The 26,058-nt window shown below is 40.9% G+C and overlaps 1 protein-coding gene across 1 annotated transcript in view; it reads left to right on the top strand.

The window, feature by feature from the left end:
* Nucleotides 1-26,058, top strand: part of IQGAP1 (IQ motif containing GTPase activating protein 1) — a 178,621-nt gene that overhangs the window by 100,199 nt on the left and 52,364 nt on the right. The window contains exons 6-15 of the mRNA XM_075858086.1: nucleotides 3,642-3,709; nucleotides 5,259-5,372; nucleotides 7,539-7,717; nucleotides 12,428-12,518; nucleotides 13,277-13,440; nucleotides 16,057-16,141; nucleotides 19,232-19,395; nucleotides 19,512-19,672; nucleotides 21,037-21,161; nucleotides 22,629-22,792. Of these exons, the coding sequence (XP_075714201.1) occupies nucleotides 3,642-3,709; nucleotides 5,259-5,372; nucleotides 7,539-7,717; nucleotides 12,428-12,518; nucleotides 13,277-13,440; nucleotides 16,057-16,141; nucleotides 19,232-19,395; nucleotides 19,512-19,672; nucleotides 21,037-21,161; nucleotides 22,629-22,792 (1,315 nt within the window). The remainder of the gene's footprint in view (nucleotides 1-3,641; nucleotides 3,710-5,258; nucleotides 5,373-7,538; nucleotides 7,718-12,427; nucleotides 12,519-13,276; nucleotides 13,441-16,056; nucleotides 16,142-19,231; nucleotides 19,396-19,511; nucleotides 19,673-21,036; nucleotides 21,162-22,628; nucleotides 22,793-26,058) is intronic.

The raw sequence follows: 26,058 nt of genomic DNA, 5'->3' as shown, positions 1-26,058 counted from the left end.
TTCTGCCTACATGACTTAGCACCAGAAAAGCTCCAGTAGGCTAAATGGTGGTCCTTCCCTTCTGAGCCCTGTCGTGTGCCCAGGCAGCTAATAACAGCCACATGTAGGGTATTGCCGTACCCGGGAGAACCCACATTACAATTTATGGGGTGTATGTCTCCAGTGGCACATGCTGGGCACAATATATCAGACACTGAAATGGCATATATGCATAGGAAATTGCAAATCTCACTTTGCACCATCTGCTGCGCATTACCTTTTACACAATAACTGTGGGGTCAAAATGCTCACTACACCACTAGATGAATGTCTTAAGGGGTGTAGTTTTTAAAATGGGGTCACTTCTCGGGGGTTTCAACTGTACTGGTACCTCAGGGGTTCTGCCTACATGACTTAGCACCAGAAAAGCTCCAGTAGGCTAAATGGTGGTCCTTCCCTTCTGAGCCCTGTCGTGTGCCCAGGCAGCTAATAACAGCCACATGTAGGGTATTGCCGTACCCGGGAGAACCCACATTACAATTTATGGGGTGTATGTCTCCAGTGGCACATGCTGGGCACAATATATCAGACACTGAAATGGCATATATGCATAGGAAATTGCAAATCTCACTTTGCACCATCTGCTGCGCATTACCTTTTACACAATAACTGTGGGGTCAAAATGCTCACTACACCACTAGATGAATGTCTTAAGGGGTGTAGTTTTTAAAATGGGGTCACTTCTCGGGGGTTTTAACTGTACTGGTACCTCAGGGGCTTCTGCATACATGACTTAGCACAAGAAAAGCTCCAGTAGGCCAAATGGTGGTCCTTTCCTTCTGAGTCCTGCCATGGGCCCAAACATCAGTTTATCACCACAAATGGGGTATTGCCGCACTCAGGACAAATTGGGCAACAAAATGGGGTGTTTTATTCCTTGTGAAAATAAGAAATTTTGAACAAAAATTACATCTTAATGGAAAAAAATATCATTTTTTTAATTCACAGCCCAATTCAAATAGGTGCTGTGAAAAAACGGTGTGGTCAAAATGATAACAACAACCATAAATGAATTCCTTGAGGGGTCTAGTTTCCAAAATGGGGTCACTTCTGGTGGGTTTCCATTGCTTTCATACCTCAACACCTCTTCAAACCTGGCATGCTGCCTAAAATATATTCTAATAAAAAAGAGGCCTCAAAATGCACTAGGTGCTCCTTTGTTTCTGAGGCTTGTGTTTTATTCCACGAGCGCACTAGAGCCACATGTGGGACATTTCTAAAAACTGCAGAATCTGGACAATACATATTTAGTAGTATTTCTCTGGTAAAATCTTCTGTGTTACAGAAAAAAATGGAATAATATTGAAATTCAGCAAGAAAAATGAAATTTGCAAATTTCACCTCCACATTGCTTTAATTCCTGTGAAATGCCTGAAGGGTTAAAAAACTTTCTAAATGCTGTTTTGAATACTTTGAGGGGTCTAGTTTTTAAAATGGGGTGTTTTATGGGGGTTTCTAATACATAGGCCCCTCAAAGCCACTTCAGAACTCAAGAGGTACCTTAAAAAAAAGGCTTTTGAAATTTTCTTAAAAATATGAGAAATTGCTGTTTATGTTCTAAGCCTTGTAACGTCCAAGAAAAATAAAAGAATGTTAAAAAAACGATGCCAATCTAAAGTAGACATATGGGAAATGTGAACTAGTAACTATTTTGGGTGGTATAACCGTCTGTTTTACAAGCAGATGCATTTAAATTCTGAAAAATGCAATTTTTTCAAAATTTTCTCTAAATTTTGCAATTTTTCACCAATAAACACTGAATATATCGACCAAATTTTACCACGAACATGAAGCCCAAAGTGTCACGAGAAAACAATCTCAGAATCGCTTGGATAGGTTTAAGCATTCCGACGTTATTACCACATAAAGTGAAATATGTCAGATTTGAAAAATGGGCTCTGAGCCTTAAGGCCCAAACTAGGCTGCGTCCTTAAGGGGTTAAGCTGGTCATACATTAGGGATTTCAAACCGCTGTTTTCTGGGCGACTTGTTGATCATGGTTGGTCTATAAAAGTTGTTGTTTTCGACAGCAACTCCATAAGTTAAAACGACAAATCACTGACCGATCTGTGGCCTGGTCTGGGCTTGTATTGATGGGTTGCAGATTTATTGTTTGCTATGAATGACTTTTCAAAGACTGCAACCGTCAACATCTGACAGAATCCAACACGGCAGATCAACGTTTCCACAGATATCTGCCTTCTGTTGACATCTCTCAAGCTCGTTTATGTCAAGAAAATGCCCAAAAGTCAGCAGAAAATGGTCTAAAGCAACCTTTTCAGTCCTCCAAAATCTCTAGTATATGGCCAGCTTTAAGTGAATAGTTCTGTGCCGCAGTTTCCTGCACAGCGCAGTGAAAAACGGAAGAGGACACGATGCTAAGCCAGAGCTGCAGCCCCTTTATTCTCATAATGGTGGGGATCCCAGCATTCGGACTCCCACCAATCAGAAATGCTAACACTTTTTGTGACGGTAAAACTGCTTTATTGATTTCCTTTCCCAGAATGACTATGTAGGTGATAGTCACCAAGAATTCCTAGTGATCATTCAGGAGAAGCTTAGTTCTTTACCTTAATATCTCTCTCAAAGGTGAACACACAGACTTAGATCTCCTTCACGTCATGTACATTCTTTACGTTTAGCGTGTACATCATGTACATAGGGCTCCATTAGCCTAACAAAGACCAAAAGAGTGTTGTTTTGGCCTCCGTCAGGCTGGTATAAGTTTTACCTAGACTACGCTAGTCCATACTACGGAACCCCGTAAAAATAGTGCTATACCACATGGTATCCATATGTCACAGGCATCCTTTTATCGTATATGTCATGGGCTTTTTAAGAGCATTTCATGATGTATATATTGAATGGATACCATTATAGTCTAAGGCTGACGAATACGTTAAACAGATGCCCTACTAGTGGCATCCATCACTCATAGGTTATATTATTATAGGTTTAACAGATACGTCATGAACTCTCATGACCCCGGTCTATAACGTAGGGCAGATTAGTTGGACCATGTGATCTTTTTCTGCCATCAATCTTCTATATTTCTATGAAATTGCCTATTACCTATATTTACAATGGCTTGATGGACTTCATAAAAATATTATTATATATAATGACGATCAGTGTAGAAATAGAAGATGTCACTTAATGGCCCCTTACTTAAGCCTCACTTTGTCTTTGGAACCTCTTCTGTTCTGACTATTCAGCACTTTCCATGCTCATTAATTGTGGTGACAGCTCATTAGCTGGAAACTCAGGAACATTGTGGTTGTTTGGTCATTACCGTTTTGTTTTGTGTATTTATTTCCACTTTTTCATGTGTAGCGTTATTCATCTGGAGACATTCTCTACAAGTCGCTGTCGTTTTATTTTACAGAAACCATTCAGCAACAAGTTACGTTGGGCTATATGCAGCGGTCAAGCCGGCAATACACTTCAGTTTAGCATTATTTGACATAATTTTACTGAAATTAGAATTGGGTAAATGCATGGTTTCTACTTTTATAGATAGCTGAGGAACCCATCATTGGAGATTGCCGCCTGTACATAAGCGAGATCTTTCCTACAAACACCAATTGTCTTCTCTTTTCCAGTTTGTACCTGTTTAAACTAGGCCTCGCCCCACAGATCCAGGACTTGTATGGGAAAGTAGAATTTACAGGTCAGTATTGAATCTTTCCTGATGTTTATATAGAAATGAACTACGCTTCATCTGTGTAAGTCACATGTCCTTGCAAGAAGTGTTGTGTATAAACAGTGTTGCTTGTGTTACATGTCCTGTGGGTCCTCTACTTTTTTACTCTATATGTTATTGTTGCTTTGGGTTAAACAGCCCATAATCCATCGCAGCTTGTAAAGTTGACTTCTAAGATTTTGTGCTGGACAGATATTCTAGCGTAAGTCACTTTTACACAATATGACAAAAACACAACATACTATCACAGAGAATATTGAAAATTACTTTTCCAATAAGTTTTAACTAGCATACAATAAATGATCTAAAAATGTGTTTTGGTAAACCGTTTTAGGGAGCCATTGTTAATAAAATGTTTTTTGTCAGATGCTTACTAGTGAAAGATACATTATCAGCCCCTTGCATTATCTGTAGGTGGGCAGATTCAGCTCATAGTGTAAAAATGGTGACATTAATAGACCTTCACATCTCTGTCATTCAATATCAATAAACATAATACAATACTCACCTCAATACCTCACATATGTTCCTCCTTGTTTGAAGGAAACGTTTTTCCACCTCATCTTACCTAGAGGTGTATCCTTTGCATCCTAATGTTACTATTATTTATTATTATTATTTCTTTTTATTATTATTTCGTTTGAAGCCCCATTAATTCCAGTGGGCTGTACATATGAAAAAGGATTGAAGAATAAACTGAAACAATAAAAATAACAAGTACAATAAACATGAGCTTATTAAATGCCAGACTGGTACAGAAGGAGAGAGGAGCCTGCCCGCGAGGGGTTACACTCTTCAAGGGAAGGGGGAAAGAAACAGAAGGTTCATCTGGTAGAGTAGTGGCAGTAGGATTATTCCAGGTTTTCCAGAGTATGGGGGATGCACAGGGGAAATCTTGGGGATATTAATGTAAGGAGCAGATGAGAGCAAAACAGAAGGACTTGCGAGGAAAGGAGATTACGTGTGTGGAGGTATCGGGAGACTAGGGTAGAGATGTATGGAGGAGACAGGTTGTGGCAAGTAGTGTATGTCATTGTTAGTATTTTTAACTGAATTTGATGGGCAATGGATAGCCAATGAATGGATTGGCACAGGGGAGATGCAGTGGTGAAGGGGGGGGGGGGTAGATTAACCTGGCAGCAGAGTTGTGGGTGGATTGGAGTGATGCATGAGTGTTTAATGATTAAATAAATCTGAACAAAGTTACATTTGAGCTCCTCAAAGGTATATGTTTGTATATATAATGTTTATACAAGTGACCTATTAGTTTTTGGTGTGACCAGTGGTGTCCATGTTACAATCCATGTTGACATATTTTATCCATGTTGACCACAAATAAATCAATAATTTTTTTTCATTATTTTCTCGCAAAAGGTTGTTCATTATTAATTGATAGAGATGCATTACGATGGCATTTTCTTGTGTTTTAATATCATGGAGACAATTTAATGACTTCATTATTAAATTTATCGCAACATTAAATACTTAGAAATGATGTTTTTTCCTGTTTTCACAGCGGAAGAGATTGATAATATGAAGAGTGAGCTGGAGAAGTATGGGATTCAGATGCCTGCATTTGGCAAAATTGGAGGAATCTTGGCCAGTGAGCTATCTGTAGATGAAGCTGCATGTGAGTACAGGTTATGTAGGGATATTTTTATGGCAGTGATCTGCTGCTTAGCATGTTAAAATATGATAGTAGTTGTCCCATATGAATGACTTTTTTTATCGTATTTTGCCAATTTTCAGTTAAAGCTTAAATTAGTTATCTGCCACTATCCTTAGGATAGGCCATCAATGTCTGATCGATGGGGTCTAACCCCCGGGAGCGCCTGTGCCTAGTACTGCAGCTTTGCCCCTTTATTGTGCTGATTGGGGGTTCTTGGTCTTCGGAACCCCACCCATCAAATATTGATGGTCTGTCCTAAGGATATCAGACAAGAAGGTCATTTTGAGCAGATACGGCGTGATTGTCTGATACAAGCTGGAATATTACGGTGTGTATGGGTGCTAGCCAAGAGAAAGTTTTACTTCATGGCAAAGGCAGTTGAGGGCGATCAGCTCTCCAAACGCTGTTCTCAAGAAAGTTGACACTGAGATCTATTAGAGTTCCCCTTTAATCGACTCCTGTACTTTCAGGAGTATATTAATGCAGATGACATCTGTTTCTCCTGTAATCATACTCTATCGCGCAAACCCCCATCAGCTGAAATGAGGCTTAATAACTTCTGTACTGTTTTGCTTGAACGGTTTTGAGCGCTCTGATCTTTGTAAAATATCTCTTTTCAAGGGACGCTATTCAGACCTCTTACTTTCATCTAGTTAGAAGCTATTTCCTTGGAGTAATTACCACTGGTAACTGTACAAATGACTCGTTGGGCAGGTTGCCAATTCTCCCCATTAAATTTATCTAGCAATTGACCAGCGATTACTTAACTAGATAATAGCTGAGTCTTTCCAACACAATGGGTCTTTAACCCTTTTAGTTTTCTGGCCTTCCAAGAGCCATAACTTTTTTATTTTCTGTCAATGGAGCGGTGTGAGGTCTTCTTTTTTTTTGCGGGAGGAGTTGTAGTTTCTATTGGCACCATTTAAAGTACCATATAATGTAATGGGAAATGGGAAAAAAAAATCTTTGTGGAATTGGAAAAAACTAAATTTGTTTTGTTTCATCACATTCTGAGTGCCGTAACATTTTTAATTGTTTTGTCTGTGTCAGAGCTTATTTTTTGCGAGACGAGCTGTATGTTTTATTGGTACATCCGATTATTATTTTTTATTACTCTTTATTAAAAAAAAAAATTTAGCGCTAAGGTGACCAAAAAAACAATAATTCTGGTGCTTTAAAAAAAACAAAACATTTTCACTGTGCGAGTTAGACAATCTTATATTGTAATAGTTTGGACTTTTACAAACGCGGTGATACCAATTTTGTTTGTTTTGCTTGTTTTTTTCTTTTGTGCTTGGGGAGAAATTGGAAAAGTTTTTTTTGTTTTTTTTAACTATTGATATTTTTTTAGTTTTTGCAATCCTGAAAAATGTATTTAACTTGTTTTTGTTTACACTTTTTATTAGTCCCTTAGTTCTTAGATCGCTGGTACAATACACTGCAATACAAATGTATTGTAGTGTATTGTCATTTTTACAGGATTATGCTAAGCCCTGCCGGAGGTATGGCGTAGCAGATTTAGACAGAAGGCACACCAGGGTGCCTTCATTAGGTCCCTGGGCTGCCATGACAAGCATCGGCAATCGTGGGAGGGGGGGCAACAGGCTGTCGGAGGGGGCCGCCCCCTATTTCTAATGGTTTAAATGCTGTGGTCGCTATTTGACGCGGCATTTAACTGGTTAAACGGCCAGGAACAGAGCGATTAGAGCAGTGTGTCAGCGTGAGCCCACTCCAAACTTCACCCCTGACAGTTTCATCATGGGTCAGGAAAGGGTTAAGGGGCATGTAATGTTTAAAAAATCTATATGATTGTTTGCAGTAGAATGGGAAAGAGCACAAACCGCACATAGAAGTAAAAGCACCATTGTTAATGTGCTTTGTAATATGGACGCTTGGATAACTTGATATTATGCGCACATTTTCTTCTAACGATTAAAAGGTTCTCTTAGTTAAATAATAAAGAAAATTAGTAATAAAAGTTACTACCATGAAAGTTAGGGATCCACTGTCGTAGGACAGGGTTTGTGGCATCGCGTTTGCTTTGTGCGATTTGCCAACTTGTTATAAATTGTGGTATTTGGGGTACTTCTTCTACAACAATGACCGTCTCTCTCTGGTATTTTGCAGTGCATGCAGCTGTAATTGCTATCAATGAATCAATAGACCGGGGAGTTCCTGCAGAAACGTTCACCGCACTAAAGAATCCGAATGCCATGTTAGTAAATCTTAATGAGCCCCTTTCTACTGTTTATCAAAACACCCTTTCTCAAGCAAAGCAACATAAAACGGAGAATGCCAAGAAACGGGTGAGTCATTATTTATACAAACTGGGCCAAACTGTAAACTTCTACCATCACAATCTTTGCAGAAGTTTGTAGAAAATATCTAAACTAAAGTCCTCTTTCTGTAAGCACAAATTACCACATAGGTGACTGGATCTTCCCAATTTAGTTTTACAGACTATTTTTTGCTGTAATGTTCATGTATATAAACCACTTTGTTTTGCAACAGGATTTGTAGTCCAATCTCACTCCTTAATTTTTAGCAGTGGACGTATTTAAAGAGGCTCTGTCACCACATTATAAGTGGCCTATCTTGTACATAATGTGATCGGCGCTGTAATGTAGGTGACAGCAGTGTTTTTTATTTCGAAAAATTATAATTTTTACCAAGTTATGACCTATTTTAGCTTTATGCTAATGACTTTCTTAATAGACAACTGGGCATGTTTTTACTTTTGACCAAGTGGGCATTGCGGAGAGAAGTGATCTCGATGTGCTGTGCAGTAAGTACCACACAAACGTTACCGAAGTGTCGGGATTGGACGCGATGTCTATTTACTGTCAAGACACTTCAGTAACGTTAATGTGTGAGTATGTGACTGCACATAGTGAACAACGCAGGATCACTATGTGCAGAGTAAATTAATTCTAGAGAAGTGTATGACACTAATTGGTCACTGATTGGTCAGCGTCATACACTTCTCTCCAACGCCCACTTGGTCATATAGTAAAAACACGCCCAGTTGTCTATTAAGAAAGTAATTAGCATAAAGCTAAAATCGCTCATAACTTGGTGAAAATAGATAGTTTTTCTAAATAAAAAACACTGCTGTTACCTACATCACAGCGCCGATCATATTATGTAGAAGATGGGGCACTTTAAGACATAACCGTATCTGACAAAGCTGAGAAATAGACAACCATTCTATAACTTAAACTTTTGCATCTTGGATATTTATGACCTATCCACAGGATATGCCATAAACGTCAGATAGATGCGGGTCCCACCTCTGGAACCCGCACCTATCTCTAGAACGGGGCCCACTAATCCCCATTCTATCTTACTCTGCTCCCATAGCAGTCCGTATTTACAGAAACGTTGCTAGGCGATGCCAATTTAGCAAATGTAATAGAAAAACTAATGTGCCTGGGGCACAATGAAACCCATTTTCCCAGCTACCAACTGAGTTATAGTAAGATTTAACTTTTATTAGTTCTATTTCTAAAAAGGTCCAGGAGGGACAACGAGAGCACAAAAATAGGTTAAAATTAGCTAAAGACCATTAGCGATTGCTCTATAGAAGTACTGCCGAACGAGGCAGGATTCAGTGTGCAAATCCTATCGCAATAGGATAACTGGGTCAGCAGCTGCAGACTGCCTGACAGATGCTAGTAGCACAGTGTATTGGAGGTAGAAGCTAATAGATCGTAGCAGTTAAAATTGTTATAGGTATAGCCCCCCGACATGTTTAGTTGTCAACACAACGTCCTCAGGGGATAACAACGGGGCTAGTATACGCGCGCTCTACTTCCTTGTATTTTAAAGACTCAGATAAGCCTCACACAGGAATCACCTGTGTGAGGACCAATAGAAACGTATAGCTAGTGACCGGCCTCTGTAGAATAAGATTGACATATAGAAGCGCCAATCAGAATAGAGGTGCAGATACACCAATCAATATGTACTGACGGCGCATGGGTACAGTCATCCAGAATGGACTTAGCCGATTTCGGCTGTAATGTATTGCCCACAGAGATGTGGACTCTGTGGGAGCCAATAGGGTTGCTAGACATTAACCCGCCTCTCTATCATCGGATTGACAAGAGAATGGGTCAATCAGATGAACTGCCTGACTGTCAGTCAGTACGTGTGGGCGGCGCATGTGCAGAGAGTCTCAAAGTGGACTTAAGAGGCTCTGTCACCAGATTTTGCAACCCCTATCTGCTATTGCAGCAGATAGGCGCTGCAATGTAGATTACAGTAACGTTTTTATTTTTAAAAAACCGAGCATTTTTGGCCAAGTTATGACCATTTTTGTAGTTATGCAAATGAGGCTTGCAAAAGTCCAAGTGGGTGTGTTTAAAAGTAAAAGTCCAAGTGGGCGTGTATTATGTGCGTACATCGGGGCGTTTTTAATACTTTTACTAGCTGGGCGTTCTGATGAGAAGTATCATCCACTTCTCTTCAGAACGCCCAGCTTCTGACAGTGCAGATCTGTGACGTCACTCACAGGTCCTGCATCGTGTCGGCACCAGAGGCTACAGTTGATTCTGCAGCAGCATCAGCGTTTGCAGGTAAGTCGATCTTACCTGCAAACGCTGATGCTGCTGCAGAATCAACTGTAGCCTCTGGTGCCGATGTGGCCGACACGATGCAGGACCTGTGAGTGACGACACAGCGTGATCTCTCGAGAACACGGTTGTGTCTGCACTGCCAGAAGCTGGGCGTTCTGAAGAGAAGTGGATGTTACTTCTCTTCAGAGCGCCCAGCTAGTAAAAGTATTAAAAACGCCCCGATGTACGCACATAATACACGCCCACTTGGACTTTTACTTTTAAACACACCCACTTGGACTTTTGCAAGCCTCATTTGCATAACTACAAAAATGGTCATAACTTGGCCAAAAATGCTCGTTTTTTAAAAATAAAAACGTTACTCTTATCTACATTGCAGCGCCGATCTGCTGCAATAGCAGATAGGGGTTGCAAAATCTGGTGACAGAGCCTCTTTAGCCGATGTTTGCGAGCAGCGCATGCGCAGAAGGTCTCTAGATGGACATAGCCGATTCAAAGGTTTTAATTAGAACAAAATTGGCATGTGGACCCATGCGCCGTTAGCACACATTGATTGGTGTTCCGCACCTCTATTTTGATTGGTGCTCCCACATGCCAATTTTGTTCTAATTAAAACCTTTGAATCGGCTATGTCCATCTAGAAACCTTCTGCGCATGCGCTGCTCGCAAACATCGGCTAAGTCCACTTTGAGACCCTCTGCGCATGCGCCGCCCACACGTACTGACTGACAGTCAGGCAGTTCATCTGATTGACCCATTCTCTTGTCAATCCGATGATAGAGAGGCGGGTTAATGTCTAGCAACCCTATTGGCTCCCACAGAGTCCACATCTCTGTGGGCAATACATTACAGCCGAAATCGGCTAAGTCCATTCTGGATGACTGTACCCATGAGCCGTCAGTACATATTGATTGGTGTCTCTGCACCTCTATTCTGATTGGCGCTTCTATATGTCAATCTTATTCTACAGAGGCCGGTCACTAGCTATACGTTTCTATTGGTCCTCACACAGGTGATTCCTGTGTGAGGCTTATCTGAGTCTTTAAAATACAAGGAAGTAGAGCGCGCGTATACTAGCCCCGTTGTTATCCCCTGAGGACGTTGTGTTGACAACTAAACATGTCGGGGGGGGCTATACCTATAACAATTTTAACTGCTACGATCTATTAGCTTCTACCTCCAATACACTGTGCTACTAGCATCTGTCAGGCAGTCTGCATCTGCTGCCCCAGTTATCCTATTGCGATAGGATTTGCACACTGAATCCTGCCTCGTTCGGCAGTACTTCTATAGAGCAATCGCTAATGGTCTTTGGCTAATTTTAACCTATTTTTGTGCTCTCGTTGTCCCTCCTGGACCTTTTTAGAAATAGAACTAATAAAAGTTAAATCTTACTATAACTCAGTTGGTAGCTGGGAAAATGGGTTTCATTGTGCCCCAGGCACATTAGTTTTTCTATTGCAGTTTCTGACCAGCCAGCTACCAGGGTCTTCCCTAATATATCAATTTTGCAAATGTTGCACATCATTTGTGGTTTTCTTTTTTTTTTTCGGATCCGTATATATGGATGCACTACGGACCATATATGCGGATAAGTTGCGGATGACTACTGATCCGTATTTACGGACAGTATTTACGGATGGATGAAAATATCGTTGTGTGCATGAGGCCGTCGTGTGCATGAGGTGGTCGGGAGTTACGGAAGCTGCCGAGCTCACTGAGCTACTGTTTCCATAACTCCGATAGAAGTGAATGGGAGTTATGGAAACAGCGTAGCATGGAGAGCTAAGCTGTTTTCGTAGCTACAGAGTTCCGAAAACAGCGTAGCTCGCCGTGCTATGCTGTTTCAGTAACTCCCATTCACTTCTATGGGAGTTACGGAAACAGCGTAGCTCAGCGAGCACTTAGCTGTTTCGATAACTCCCGACGACCTAACCAGGAGTGGCCGGGAGGCAGCGGAGCCGAGTAAAGCTACAGAGCGGGGTTTAGGCGGCCCCGTTCTAGAGATAGGTGCTAGTCTATCAGACTTTTATAGCATATCCTGTGGATATGTCATAAATGTTCAAGATGGGAAAACCCCTTTAAGATAAATGTTGGTCGAACTCACTCACCTTATCTGGAGCGGCCAACGATCTAATGTGTGCTTCCCTACTGCCCCGAACTAACAGATTTAACAGCTATATCATGTAATTGGCCAATTTAAGTCTGAGAGCCAAAGAATGGGATCATTACCCAAAGGTTGCCTTGTGCTCTTAGTAAATGAACATAGACTTGTGATCATCGTCTTAATGCTTTCACTAACACAGATAATGTGTTTAATAAACCAGTTGTTTCTTGCATGCTTGTTGTTTTGGTAATATTTGACTTCTTGTTATGTTGATGCTGATTTTGCTAAATGTGTCCAGCATTAATAACAATCCCCTGCTTTCTTTGTGTCAGATAACTTCTGAGAATGAGGGAGGTGAACGGGATGTGTATGAGGAACTGCTAACTCAAGCAGAAATACAAGGCAATATCAACAAAGTGAATTGTAAGTATTTGATTTGCTTGCTGATCGCTTTAGGTCAGAACGTCATCCAGCCAGGGCACACACACACTTTATATGTCTACTCATGGCACTGCCGATTACTGTAACCAGGCATGAAGTACATTCTGTCTATAATAACTCCCACCTCAGTACTGACCCTAATTAAAACTAGAATGTATGTAATAAAGGCCCTTACACGGGCCAATTATCAGGCAAATGCTCGTTCGTAGAATGCTCGTTGCCGATAATTGCCCTGTGTAAACAGCGCAGCGATCAGAAGATAAATGAGCAATCGCTCGTTAATCTGTTGATCGTATCGTTTTAAAAATGAAAAATATTATCGTTGTCTGCATCGTGTCTTCCTGTGTAAACAGGGAGATGTGCTGCCGACATGATCATGGGACGAGTGATCGGAGTAACGCACATAGCTCCCCACACATAGCTCCGTGTGACAGGAGCAAACGAGCGCCGATCAACGAGCTGTCTCGTTGATCGGCGCTTGTTTACACATGTCAGAGGACCTTTAAACTCTCAGTCTTTTTCGGGTGAACCCTTGTTTGTCTGACATTTACTACTCCAATTTCCACAATAATCTATATTCTATTACAATAAAGCAGAGAAATATGTGCAGTTGTCAGACTGGCGAGTAGAAATAGTAGTATTGTATGGGTAAAATATAATCCGTCTAATGGGATTGCCTGATTAAAAATGTTGAATTTGCATATATTAAGCTTATTCCTTGATGATGTTTCTCTGTTTAGTACAATCAGCCATAGAAAGAGTTGACCAAGCTCTGGAGAACGGCAGCCCGCCAGTTTTGTTTGAGGCTCTAACTAACCAAGCACTTGCACTAAGAGCGTTGCAGAGAGACAATTCTGAATGGTACTTCAGTCAGCTGCAGAGTGATAAGCAGCAGAAACTGGAGGTGAGTGGTTTCCTTATCCAAATGGAAATTGTATATTTTATATAGATCTAACGTGACCATCCTTTCTATCACATTCTCTCAATCATTGTGTTATGGATAAGGTGGATCTGATAACATGACAGATGGTTTTGTTTATTTATTTTGTGCGACCTAAAGGGGTTTTACCCATAATTATTATGTATCACCTATCCACAGGATAGATAATAAATAGTGATTATGGGTAAAAACCCATTTTCAAAGTATTATTAGTAGGTAGGAGGCAAGGCAGGGTAGCCCTTTCTCCCCACTGTTTTTTTCATTGATAATGGAACTTTTGGTGTTTTGCATTCGCACAGACCATGAAGTAACCATAATGCCTGTATTGGAAATTGAGGAACACATATCAATGTTTGCAGGTGACATTATTACTCCATTGGTTGCTATTAAGTATAGCATAAAGTATTTAAGATATTTGCGGATTTGGGTAATTGCCCTGGCTTAACAAAAAACTGGAGCAAATGAAATTCGATATGTGTGTGTGGGCGAGATAAACCTCAGAATTTGCAGATACAGATTATAGAGGATGGAAAGACCTTGGAATCCATATATCTCATAGAGTTGAAGATTATATAAAAATTAACATAATTCTAATGATTCACTCTTTATATAGCAATATGAGCAGGAGGGCCTGGCTATTCCTAGTATCGGAGCATATTTATTGGCTTCACATTTAAGATTTCTAGCGGTGCCAGAAAAATATAGTATACATAAAATACATCTGTAGTACGGATGATATATGGAATAGATGTTCAATATTTGAGATATTGACCTCTAGGTTTGGGGGTCCAACCATTTTCTTGAAATAAACAGTGTGTCCTGACTTTCTGTATAGGAGTATATATAGGATAAGCAAATTACTAACCGAAATAAGAACTTGAAGAGGTTCTGTCACCAGATTATAAGTGCCCTATCTCCTACATAATCTGATCGGCGCTGTAATGTAGGTGACAGCAGTGGTTTTTATTTTGAAAAACGACCATTTTTGAGCAAGTTATGAACAATTTTAGATTTATGCTAATTAGTTTCTTAATAGACAACTGGGCGTGTTTTTACTTTTTACCAACTGGGTGTTGTACAGAGGAGTGTAGGACGCTGACCAATCAGTGACCAATCAGCGTCATACACTTCTCATTGTTCCAGCCCATTGTTACAGTGTGATTGTGCAGTGAAAGGAGCTGGGCTGGAACAATGGGAAGTGTATGACGCTGATTGGTCACTGATTGGTCAGCATCATACACTCCTCTGTACAACACCCAGTTGGTAAAAAGTAAAAACACGCCCAGTTGTCTATTAAGAAACTAGCATAAATCTAAAACTGCTCATAACTTGCTCAAAAATGATCGTTTTTCAAAATAAAAACCACTGTTGTTATCTACATTACAGCGCCGATCAGACTATGTAGAAGATAGGGCACTTATAATGTGGTGACAGAGCCTCTTTAATATAATAAATAACATATATGTATACCGTATTCTCTCAGGACCTAATACAAATCTATATCCAAAGGCATTTTTGGCTGAGTAAGAGAGGCATCAGACTCTGTTGGCTGTCATTCATTGAGGTTACTGACTGTTGTGTGTCACTGCTTTGTCTTCTCATTCTATGTGGACATTCGTGACCCAATCATTCTCCGTCAGGTGCATTATTGTGCACATCACCGTTTATGCATGACGTTTTGCAGCCACCTTTTCATACGGAAGTCTTTGATGACACAGTCCCTAGCACGTCAAGTTGTTGTCAGCAGAAAATGAATTGCGGTTTTCTTGAAAAGCATTGATCTGCAGCTATTCCGTGTTCATTCCCTGAATACATCCGTTCTAAGTCAAGCGTGCCGGTTTCTCCCCGAGTGTCTATGCTGGATGGGTGTGGATGTGCCTGCATGCCCACAAGCACTTGTATAGCTCCTGTAGGTGCAGGAATATATAAATAGACACTCAGCACAAAAGACGCTCTGTGTGGAGGGATGGAATTTGGGTGTGTGTATCTGAAGTGAGTCAATGAAACATTTGTGTGATCTGTTAACCCCTTGTTCAGAGTTCCTACCACTAGCAATATTCATACCAGCTAAAAGCCTTCCAAATATTCAGCACGTGACGTCATTGTTATTTTCAGCTTGCTTGTGTTGAGCACAGAGATTTTAAATTGGTGGTATATATATTTTATTTATTTTCATTAATTTACATATAAGTGTAGGCTTTTTTGCTCTGACTGGGTATTCCCTGACATTGCAGTTGCTCTAGAGCAGTAGGCCCCGACCTGTTGCTCCCCAGCTGTTCTTCAATCATGACTTGACAACCCGCGGTTGCTGGGAGTAGTAGTTTTACAGTCAAAGGTTGAGGACCACTGCTTTAGAGGAAGTTTTCCAAATCCGCATGCCTGAGGCTAGTGCAACTGGGCAATGTGGTTAACAGATACTCGATACGGGAAGCCAAAATATATCTGCCTTTGTTTTTTGTCTTTTTTTTTGTTGACACTGTATGCATTACCATATCCATTGTTCTTCATAATCCTATATTCATTATATGTACTATATGATTATAGTCCTGGACTTTCATGTGTGTTATGTATGCCTTACAGAGCGGCCTGAGTGGACCCCTACAGAAGGAGGAGTTGCAGGCTGGAGTCGATGCTGCCAATGGTTTAGCACAGCAGTTACAGAGAAGTAAGTATCCGTACAACAAAGTGTACTACTGTGTGATGGGTGGAGGCTAGGTCAAGGCATGAATGAGTCGGCCTAATGGATAAACCCGGCCTCTTTCTACAGAATGCTCTCATGGCAAAACTCCAGGTACTCCATTGTAGCACTTGATGGAAACAATGCGTTCCTGTTCCATCTCCTCTACTCCTTACCTGGAAGGGGCCAGCAATTACGGTCATTGCTGCTGGTGGTGAAAACAATGCAGCCTGTTCATGGCTAACATAGTGGATGTAATAACATCTGTCCACATGCTGCAACTCAGACCCAAGTAATAGCAAAGGATAGTGCCGAACCATTTCTGTCAGTCCGCAGCCAAAACATAAGATGTGTGCGGAACTGGCTGTCTGTATTTAAAGAGCAAACAAATCAGTATTTGTCTGGTAATCCCCGTATCTATTATGTGTTTCCAGCCACACGGTACAGTTCAAACAATGCACAGGAAAAAGAGGAGAGTATGTGATGTAAATGGTTTTTGGCATCGGGAGATATAATTTTGCTAATTTTTCCTTGTGCATTTAAAAGGCAATTACCCCTAAAATTGCATATATAGGTGAATGTGTGTTCCCCTTATGCCAATTTGGTTAAAATTGCATTAGCCATTTCTTAGTTCTATATTTGTCTAGAAATGATTTTGGCCACCATTGTAGGTCAGAAAGGGAATGCCACTTGTTTTACCTGTAGGCCAGAACGTCACATGTGTTTCGATATGTAGTGATGTACTATGTAATATGTTTTTAGTGGGGGATGTATTGCTGTTTGTTTTGGCAGACTTGATAATGGCAGGTTACTGACACAAGACCCCAGTGTCTTCCTATGGGGGAAAAAGTTGTGCACGAATCACAAAAAGTTGAGGTTCTTGCAATTGTTGTGCAATCAGTTAAGTAGTATTATAAAATAAAAATGGTCATAGAGTATATTACTAAACTGCGCCACGCAGCAGGATATTTGTTATAGATGTCCATGAGTCAGTAATGTAATATATCTACCTTTTTTTATACATTCAATAAGGTATAATAATCTTTCTATAGCGCCAACATATTCCGCAGCATTTTACAATTCAGGGGGTACATTGCAGACAATATCCGACATTACATATTGACCAAAATAATTTACAATTCAAACAGGAAGAGTGAGGGCCCTGATGACAAGAGCTTACAATCTATGAGGAAATAAGGGAGACACAAAATGTAATAGTGTTTGTTCAGTAAAATAGTCCAGGCATCTTTTATACATATGGGGTAGTAGTACATATAAAGCTGCACGAGCCAGTCACCAGCCAGTATCCGTGTATGACAAACATGAAGAGAAGGAGTGTGAGGGAATCTAATTCTGATGACTAATGTAAAAGGAGGGCCAGAGAAAGGAGTCAGATTAGGGAATGTTATAGGCCTGTCTAAAAAGATGTGTTTTCAGGGCACGCTTAAATCTGTGGATGTTGGGAATTAATCTGATTGTCTGGGGTAGAGAATCCAGAGCAGCACGAGAAAAATCTTGGATACGGGAGTGAGAGGTTCAGATTATGGTGGATGTTATTCTAAGGTCGTTGGCAGAACGTAGAGCGTGAGTAGAGTGGTAGACAGGGAAGAGATGTAAGGAGGTGCAGCACTGTGGAGAGCTTTGTTGGTGAGAATTATAAGTTATAATTTAATTCTGAAGGGGATGGGCAACCAGTGTAGTGATTGGCACAGGGTAGAGGCGTTGGTGTAGCGGTTGGTCATAAAGATGAGCCTGGCTGCTGAATTAAGGATTGATTGGCGATGGGAGAGTTTAGTGAGGGGAAGACCGACTAGTAATGAGTTACAGTAATCAAGACGAGAGTGAATCAGAGCAACAATGAGAGTTTTGGCGGTTTGCTCAGTAAGAAAAAGGCGGATTCTGGAGATGTTTTTGAGGTGAAAATGACAGGAGCGTGAAAGTGATTGAATGTGAGGAGTAAAGGAAAGATCTGAGTCAAAAATAACCCAGAGACAGCGGGTGTGCTGCTTAGGAGTTATTGTAATACCACACACTGAGATGGAGACATCAGGTTTAGGGAGGTTAGGAGATGGTGGAAACACAAGGAGCTCAGTTTTAGAAAGATCCAGTTTCAGATAGAGAGAGGACATGATGTTAGAGACAGCGGACAGACAATCACTGGTGTTTTGTATAGGTATAAAACACATACGATGAGCAGATTGCCCAGCTATAAACACAAATAACAGCATCTGCCAATTGTCAAAAATGTCAGCTGCATGGCTCAAAAATCTATTCTTAAGGGCTGATTCAGACGAACGTGACGTTTTTGCGCACGCAAAAACCACAGCGTTTTGCGTGCGCAAAAGGCACTTGACAGCTCCGTGTGCCCTGTTAATATGGATGCGCGGCTGCGTGCTTTTCGCGCAGCCGCCATCAATATGACACTCCGTTTGGATGTTTGTAAACAGAAAAGCACGTGGTGCTTTTCTGTTTACATTCATTCTTTTACTGTTATCGCGCGAATAACGCTTGTCCCACGGAAGTGCTTCCGTGGGGCATGCGTGATGCGCGGAAAACGCAGAAATAGAGAACATGTCGCGATTTTTACGCAGCGGACTAACACTGCGCAAAACTCACGGACTGTCTGCACTGCCCCATAGACTTCTCTAGGTCCGCGCGAGCCGCGTGAAAACCACGCGACCGGTACGGATGCAAAACACGTTCGTCTGAATCCGCCCTAAGACTGGTAAAGAAAGGGCAATCTTCTGTATAACATGCTATTAGAACATGCCATTTTCTTTGTAGAGTCAACCTGTAATGCATAGGGTGCTGTTTACCATAAGAAAATATGATGCACAACCTTTGTGTTTACTGATATTGCAAAAAACAAAACTTCCATTACGAAGATCCGTTTATAAGCGACAGTAGCGTTTTTAAGCATCATTTAACCACGATAACTGGACCTCACAAAGTTCTAGCGGACTTAGATAACGAAAGTAGATCCCTGGGAGGTTGAGTGATGCAGCCATAATATGGATGATAAAATGTGCCCATATTATTCATAATATCCATGACAATTACTGGCGTGTTTTTTTTCAGGGCTGGCTTCAGTGGTCAGGATTAATAATGCCATCAGAAAGGGGGTGGCCGAGGAGACTGTGCAGGAGTTGATGAACCCTGATGCACAGCTGCCAGAGGTTTTCCCATTTGCAGAAGATCTTTACCAGAGAGAGCTCGCCACATTACAGCAGCAAAGCCCAGAGGTGAGGGCAGCATTGTGACTTAATAAGGTTTCCAGGAAGTCGGAGGATTTCATTATTATTTTACTCTTAATACTGATCCCAATTAGCCAACTGTTCTGACACCTTGTATCTGACAGGGAAACCTCAGTCACCCGGAGCTCTCCGTTGCTGTGGAGATGTTGTCCTCCGTGGCTCTAATTAACAGGGCTTTAGATACCGGAGATGTAAATACTGTCTGCAAACAGCTGACCACCCAAGTCACCGGCCTGATGGATGTAGAGGATGAAAACCTTCAGAGGTTTGTTGAAACTGAATTAATCTTGGACTTCACTAGAGTATTTATAAGGAAAAATCTTGAAAATGAGTCCCTCCCAGCCCCCGTGCTGACTATTTCACCGCATGGCGGACGCTTATTTCTAAACGCAGTTCTGTTTCACGGATTGAGTTTCCTCTAGAAGCACTGAATTCAGTACTTTTAGCGGAGAACTCGTTCCCATATACACATTTTTTTATGCGGACTCCGCATATGGTTACCACTGTATTTTAATACAGTGATATTCACGTCCCCATTGAAAGGTAATAACACTTTATTCAGGATACATGTGATACAAATCCCACATACACTCTTGTCCATGAGGCCTAAGGCCACTTTCACATGAGCATGTTTTTACTCAGCATTATGTCCTTATTTTTTGGCAAATAATACAATGTTGATCTATGTAGCTATTTACATAGGCATATAAAATTTAGTTTTTTGTTTTTTTGCAGATGTAAAATGCCCTTTAAAGTGTATAGAGAGTCAATAAAATACATATGCCATCTGTATGTCATCATTATTTTATCTGTGTTTTTTGTTCTTCCCAAGTAGATAGCCCATCAGTATGCTGGATCCATGATATGAATGCAATACTGATGACCTACTGATGCGATATCTGTAATATGGCTGTATGGCAGATCCATGTTCTGCACATTTACAAATATCCTCATGTGAAACAGGTCTAACCATTAGGGTCAGTTCACACAGAGTTTTTGGATGCGGAAACCGTTTCGGAATCAGCGCCAAAAAACAGCCCAAAATGTCCCCTATTTATTTCAAAAGGAGTTAGAGGTATTCTTATCCTGGATGGCTTTTGGCTGGTTGCAAAAAAAAAAAAGCGGCGTGCTCTTTCAAGCGCCATCTGCCCCTGGCCTCCATTGAAATCAATGGAAGGCAGAAAAAAACCTGCGGCACTCGTTTAGAGTGATTTCTGTGTCAGTTTATGCCTGCGGTTTTTGCATTAGCTTCAACGGCTTAAAAAAGGCAGCAGAACAATGTTGGTAATTAAAAATCTGGCTGAAAATTCCTGATGGTTGCAGATAGGGAACATAGTAGAAAAAACTGCAACTGAAGAATTTTGGATTGTATTATATAAAAAAAGGGATATTTACCAATGAAAATTTTGAACAATGTTTTATCTTTTGTTGTTGATCTTTTCATGCATTAAACTAATAATAATCATCACGATCGCTTGGAAACCAGCAAATCATTGCTATGTGTAAACCTAGATTAACATTCAGTCCCATAAGTTCACATTATGTATAACACTGGTAACACAAATCGAATGTCTGTGTGTACAGAGATAACTCTGCTGTCCATTGTACTGATTAATGTCCTGCTGACAGGTACGTCGATGAATTGATGAAATTGAAACAACAGGCCCGGGAAGAAGGGAATGAGTTTATTACATGGAATGATATCCAGGGATGCGTGAATCAAGTTAATAACACTGTACATGAGGAGCACTCCAGTGAGTTACTGAAATCCATTTTAATAGAAACTTAAAGAGGCTCTGTCACCAGATTTTGCAACCCCTATCTGCTATTGCAGAAGATCGGCGCTGCAATGTAGATTACAGTAACGTTTTTATTTTTAAAAAACGAGCATTTTTGGCCAAGTTATGACCATTTTTGTAGTTATGCAAATGAGGCTTGCAAAAGTCCAAGTGGGCGTGTTTAAAAGTAAAAGTCCAAGTGGGCGTGTATTATGTGCGTACATCGGGGCGTTTTTAATACTTTTACTAGCTGGGCGTTCTGATGAGAAGTATCATCCACTTCTCTTCAGAACGCCCAGCTTCTGCCAGATCACGCTGTGACGTCACTCACAGGTCCTGAATCGTGTCAGACGAGCGAGGACACATCGGCACCAGAGGCTTCAGTTGATTCTGCAGCAGCATCGGCGTTTGCAGGTAAGTCGATGTAGCTACTTACCTGCAAACGCTGATGCTGCTGCAGAATCAACTGTAGCCTCTGGTGCCGATGTGTCCTCGCTCGTCTGACACGATGCAGGACCTGTGAGTGACGTCACAGCGTGATCTGCCAGAAGCTGGGCGTTCTGAAGAGAAGTGGATGATACTTCTCATCAGAACGCCCAGCTAGTAAAAGTATTAAAAACGCCCCGATGTACGCACATAATACACGCCCACTTGGACTTTTACTTTTAAACACGCCCACTTGGACTTTAGCAAGCCTCATTTGCATAACTACAAAAATGGTCATAACTTGGCCAAAAATGCTCGTTTTTTAAAAATAAAAACGTTACTGTAATCTACATTGCAGCGCCGATCTGCTGCAATAGCAGATAGGGGTTGCAAAATCTGGTGACAGAGCCTCTTTAAGACCGTGACGTGTGCATTTGGTTTGTCATGGTATATCACGATATGTTGCCCTATCTGGCTCCCTGTTCTACATAATCTCAGCTTTCAGCAGTGATCACTATATAGGTAATGAAAAACAAGAGTGCAAGGTATTGACCTCGGTAGTCTTTTATAAATTTGCGTCTATCTCTGGGTTTATGAAGCTGACGTCCGGTTAAATGCATGAAAGTAAATCTGGCAGCTGTCATACACCACGTCTCCATCTCTCAACTGGACATAGAACTAAGCTGTTTCAGTAGTCAAGCATATCTTTATGAAGACAAACCGGTTTGTCTAAATAGGTTTTTATCTATTTTACATAGAAGGTGTAGATAAGTCTTATTTAATATACATGGCACCATATTAGTCATGGCCAGAACAATTCTAGATCTAAAATATTGAAAGGACCATAGAAAGTTATTTTGAGTTTTGTGTCTTTTTCAGCGACACTCGCATTAATCTCAAATAGCTTCAAGATTTTGACTTGTAACGTGACCGAATTCTAATATTACATTGCTTTGTTCATTTAATGCCCGTATGCCTACATCGGTAACTCTAAAAACAAACATTTTCCTATTTTAGGGATTTTGGCAATTGGCCTCATAAATGAAGCTTTGGATGAAGGTGATGCTGGGAAGACGTTACAAGCATTACAGCTACCTGCTGCAAAACTAGAAGGGGTAGATCCAAGCGTGGCTCAACACTACCAGGATACTCTGGTGCGGGCAAAAAGAGAAAAGGCACAGGTAAGCATTATATGGAAGCACAAAGGGGTTTCCAGTCCTAAGAAATTGATGGCCTATCCTCAGGCCCATTTAGGGGAATGGGAGATGGCTGTAATACTGTGAACCACCACTACAAGTGGGTCAGCGACTCATACTCCGAGCAGTAAAGGTAATGAAGGGGAAGCTGCGGCCCCTGTAAAACTGCTGATCGACGGGGGTGCCAGGAGTTGGACCCCGACCAATCAGATATTGATAACCTACCCTTGCTATAGGGTAAACAGTATTTGTGTGTTTCTTCTTCAGAAGTGCAGTATAATATTGCTTGGCACAGCAGTTGAATGTAATAGTTTGAAAGGTATCATGCAGTCCATTGCTGCACCTTATTTATTGATTTCCTACTTGGACCCCTGATGTTGTAATATTATTAAATCCAGTCTTCAAAAAAGATTTCTTCACGGACTACTAGCTTATTGTCCTATTAACCAAACTACTGTTTCTGTCAAAAACTTAAATTTATCAGAAGCTTCGTGATACAGGGAATGGAAGACAGTAACTGCTAAAAGCTATGCTTGTTGTCTTCCCACATATCAACAATTCATGTTTTCCTGTCAATTATACATTTGTTCTTTTGTAAGCGAATACGCTTCTGTTTACTAAAAGAAATCAATAGTCAGAAGTGCACAGCGTAAAAATAATTGTAGCAGTAGTACCTGATAATTTTACTGAAAATAAAAAAAAGCTTACTCAAATCGTACCTCCAGTGAGCCACTTTAAAAAGCTCTTAGGCCGTGTTCACACATCGCGGTCAATTTGCGATTTTGCTACGACTGTCGCAAAATAATTTTTTACTGCAGGTGTGCTTTAAAGTGATTCGTAATCCATTGTCATTTTTGTTTGGAAAAGCAACAAGAGGAGCCATTCTGAGCATCTTGTCAATATAGTATCTTAGGGTCTGTGCTCTATGGTTCACTATGGAGCGCCAATCCTCTATTGCTGCAGACACGGACACTGGTCTGACACAAATACGCTTGTATATGGCTGCAATTGGTTGATAGAGGAGCAATTAAAAATAGAAGTGGCTACTGCACCCATGCACAATACTCTGAGCCTCGGCAAATGTTCCTGTCAGCGCGCACTTGCGTCTCTTCACACATGATGTCAGATAAGGTGGGAGTTTGGAATTGGAAGGAGACTTTAAGTGTCTGGTAGGTTAAATGATCGATGCTCTGTACTAAAGAAACCTTAAAGGGTTTTTCCCAATCAGACACATTTATTACGTATCCACAGGATATGTCATAAATGTCAGATAGATGCAGGTCCCACCTATCTCTGCAACGGGGCCCCCTAAACCCCGTTTTACTGCTCTGTGTTGTGGCTGAACTGTGAGATTCCCGACCATGAATTACGGAAACAGCGTAGCTAGCATGTTACGCTGCTTTCGTAAATGCCATTCACCACTATGGGAGTTACGGAAACCGCATAGCTCAGCGAGCTACGCTGTTTCCGTAATTCATGGTCGAGAACCACATGCTTCATTCACCACGCAGAGCAGTAGAACGGGGTTTAGGGGGCCCTGTTCTAGGGAGAGGTGCGGGACCCGCATCTATCTGATATTTATGACCGTAAAAGGTGGGCAGTGGGATAGTAAATTACAGTAAATGGTGGGACCCGCATCTATCTGACATGATATGTCATAAACGTCTCTGATGGGAAAACCCCTTTAAGGCTTAGTAAGTACTAGTCCTTCTCAGTGAATTAGAATATTATCAAAAAGTTAATTTATTTCAGTAATTCAATTCAAAAAGTGAAACTCATATATTATATTGATTCATTACACAAAGAGTGATCTATTTCCAGAATTTTTTTCTTTTAATGTTGATGATTATGGTAACAGTTAATGAAAACCCAAAATTTAGTGTCTCAGAAAATTAGAGTATTATACAAGCCCAATTTCAAAAATTATTTTTAATACTGAAATGTTGGCCTACTGAAAAGTATGTACAGTATATGCACTCAATACTTGGTCGGGGCTCCTTTTGCATAAATTACTGCAGCAATGCGGCGTGGCATGGAGGCGATCAGCCTGCGGCACTGCTGAGGTGTTATCAATGCGGCGTGGCATGGTGGCGATCAGCCTGTGGCACTGCTGAGGTGTTATGGAAGCCCAGGTTGCTTTGATAGCGGCCTTCAGCTCGTCTGCATTGTTGGGTCTGGTGTCTCATCTTCCTCTTGACAATACCCCATAGATTCTCTATGGGGTTTAGGTCAGGTGAGTTTGCTGGCCAATCAAGCACGGTGTTACTGTGGTTATTACACCAGGTATTGGTACTTTTGGCAGTGTGGGCTTATGCCAAGTCCTGCTGGAAAATGAAATCAGCATCTCCATAAAGCTTGTCAGCAGAGGGAAGCATGAGAGCTCTAAAATTTCCTGGTAGACACTGCACTGACTCTGGACTTGATATAACACAGTGGACCAATACTGTTGCATTTGTCCAATGTCCTGTTTTCAGATGAAAGTAAATTTTGCATTTCATTTGGAAATCAAGGTCCCAGAGTCTGGAGGAAGAGTGGAGAGGCGTCAATCCAAGTTGCTTGCGGTCCAGTGTGAAGTTTCCACAGCCAGTGATGGTTCGAGGAGCCATGTCATCTGCTGGTGTTGGTCCACTTTTTGATGATATTCTGTGTTTTTAAACAACTTTTAAATTGACTTTTATTAATATTTCTTTTTAAGTTTTTATGATACAGCTTCTATGTATCCTGTATACACAGAAGCTGTATCGTTCTGTCTCAGCCGATTCTGTCAGTTCAGCTGAGACAGTAAAATACAGCTTCTATGTGCACATGATACATAGAAGCTCTATCATTAAAAGTAATATTTAAAAAAAAAAAAATTTTTTTTTTAAAGTCAATTTAAGAACATTCCTTTCGAATGGGAACACATCCTTTATATGAATGTGTGGAGTGAAGAAATAATAAGACCAGATTAGTTTTATTTCCCCAGATTTTGTAATTATTTTTTAGGGTCCGAGTGTCGGCCGGGAAAATCGGCCGTTTTTGGCCGATTTTCCCGGCCGGTTTGCATCCGTTCCGATTCTGTTCCAGGCCGAGTTGCCGTTTTTACCGGCCGATTTGGACTTGATTTGAATCCGTTTTTTTCCCTGTCCGTTTTAAAATCGGATGAATTTCATTTAAAATTTGTTGCCACACACAGCCCTTTGTAGATAATGCCACAGCCCCCCTGGTAGGTAATGCCACCCAGCCCCCTGTAGGTAATGCCACCCAGCCCC

This window comes from Rhinoderma darwinii, chromosome 3 (genome assembly GCF_050947455.1).
Source record: "Rhinoderma darwinii isolate aRhiDar2 chromosome 3, aRhiDar2.hap1, whole genome shotgun sequence".
NCBI classification, from domain to species: domain Eukaryota; kingdom Metazoa; phylum Chordata; class Amphibia; order Anura; family Rhinodermatidae; genus Rhinoderma; species Rhinoderma darwinii.
This window is presented reverse-complemented; position numbering and strand designations above follow the sequence as displayed.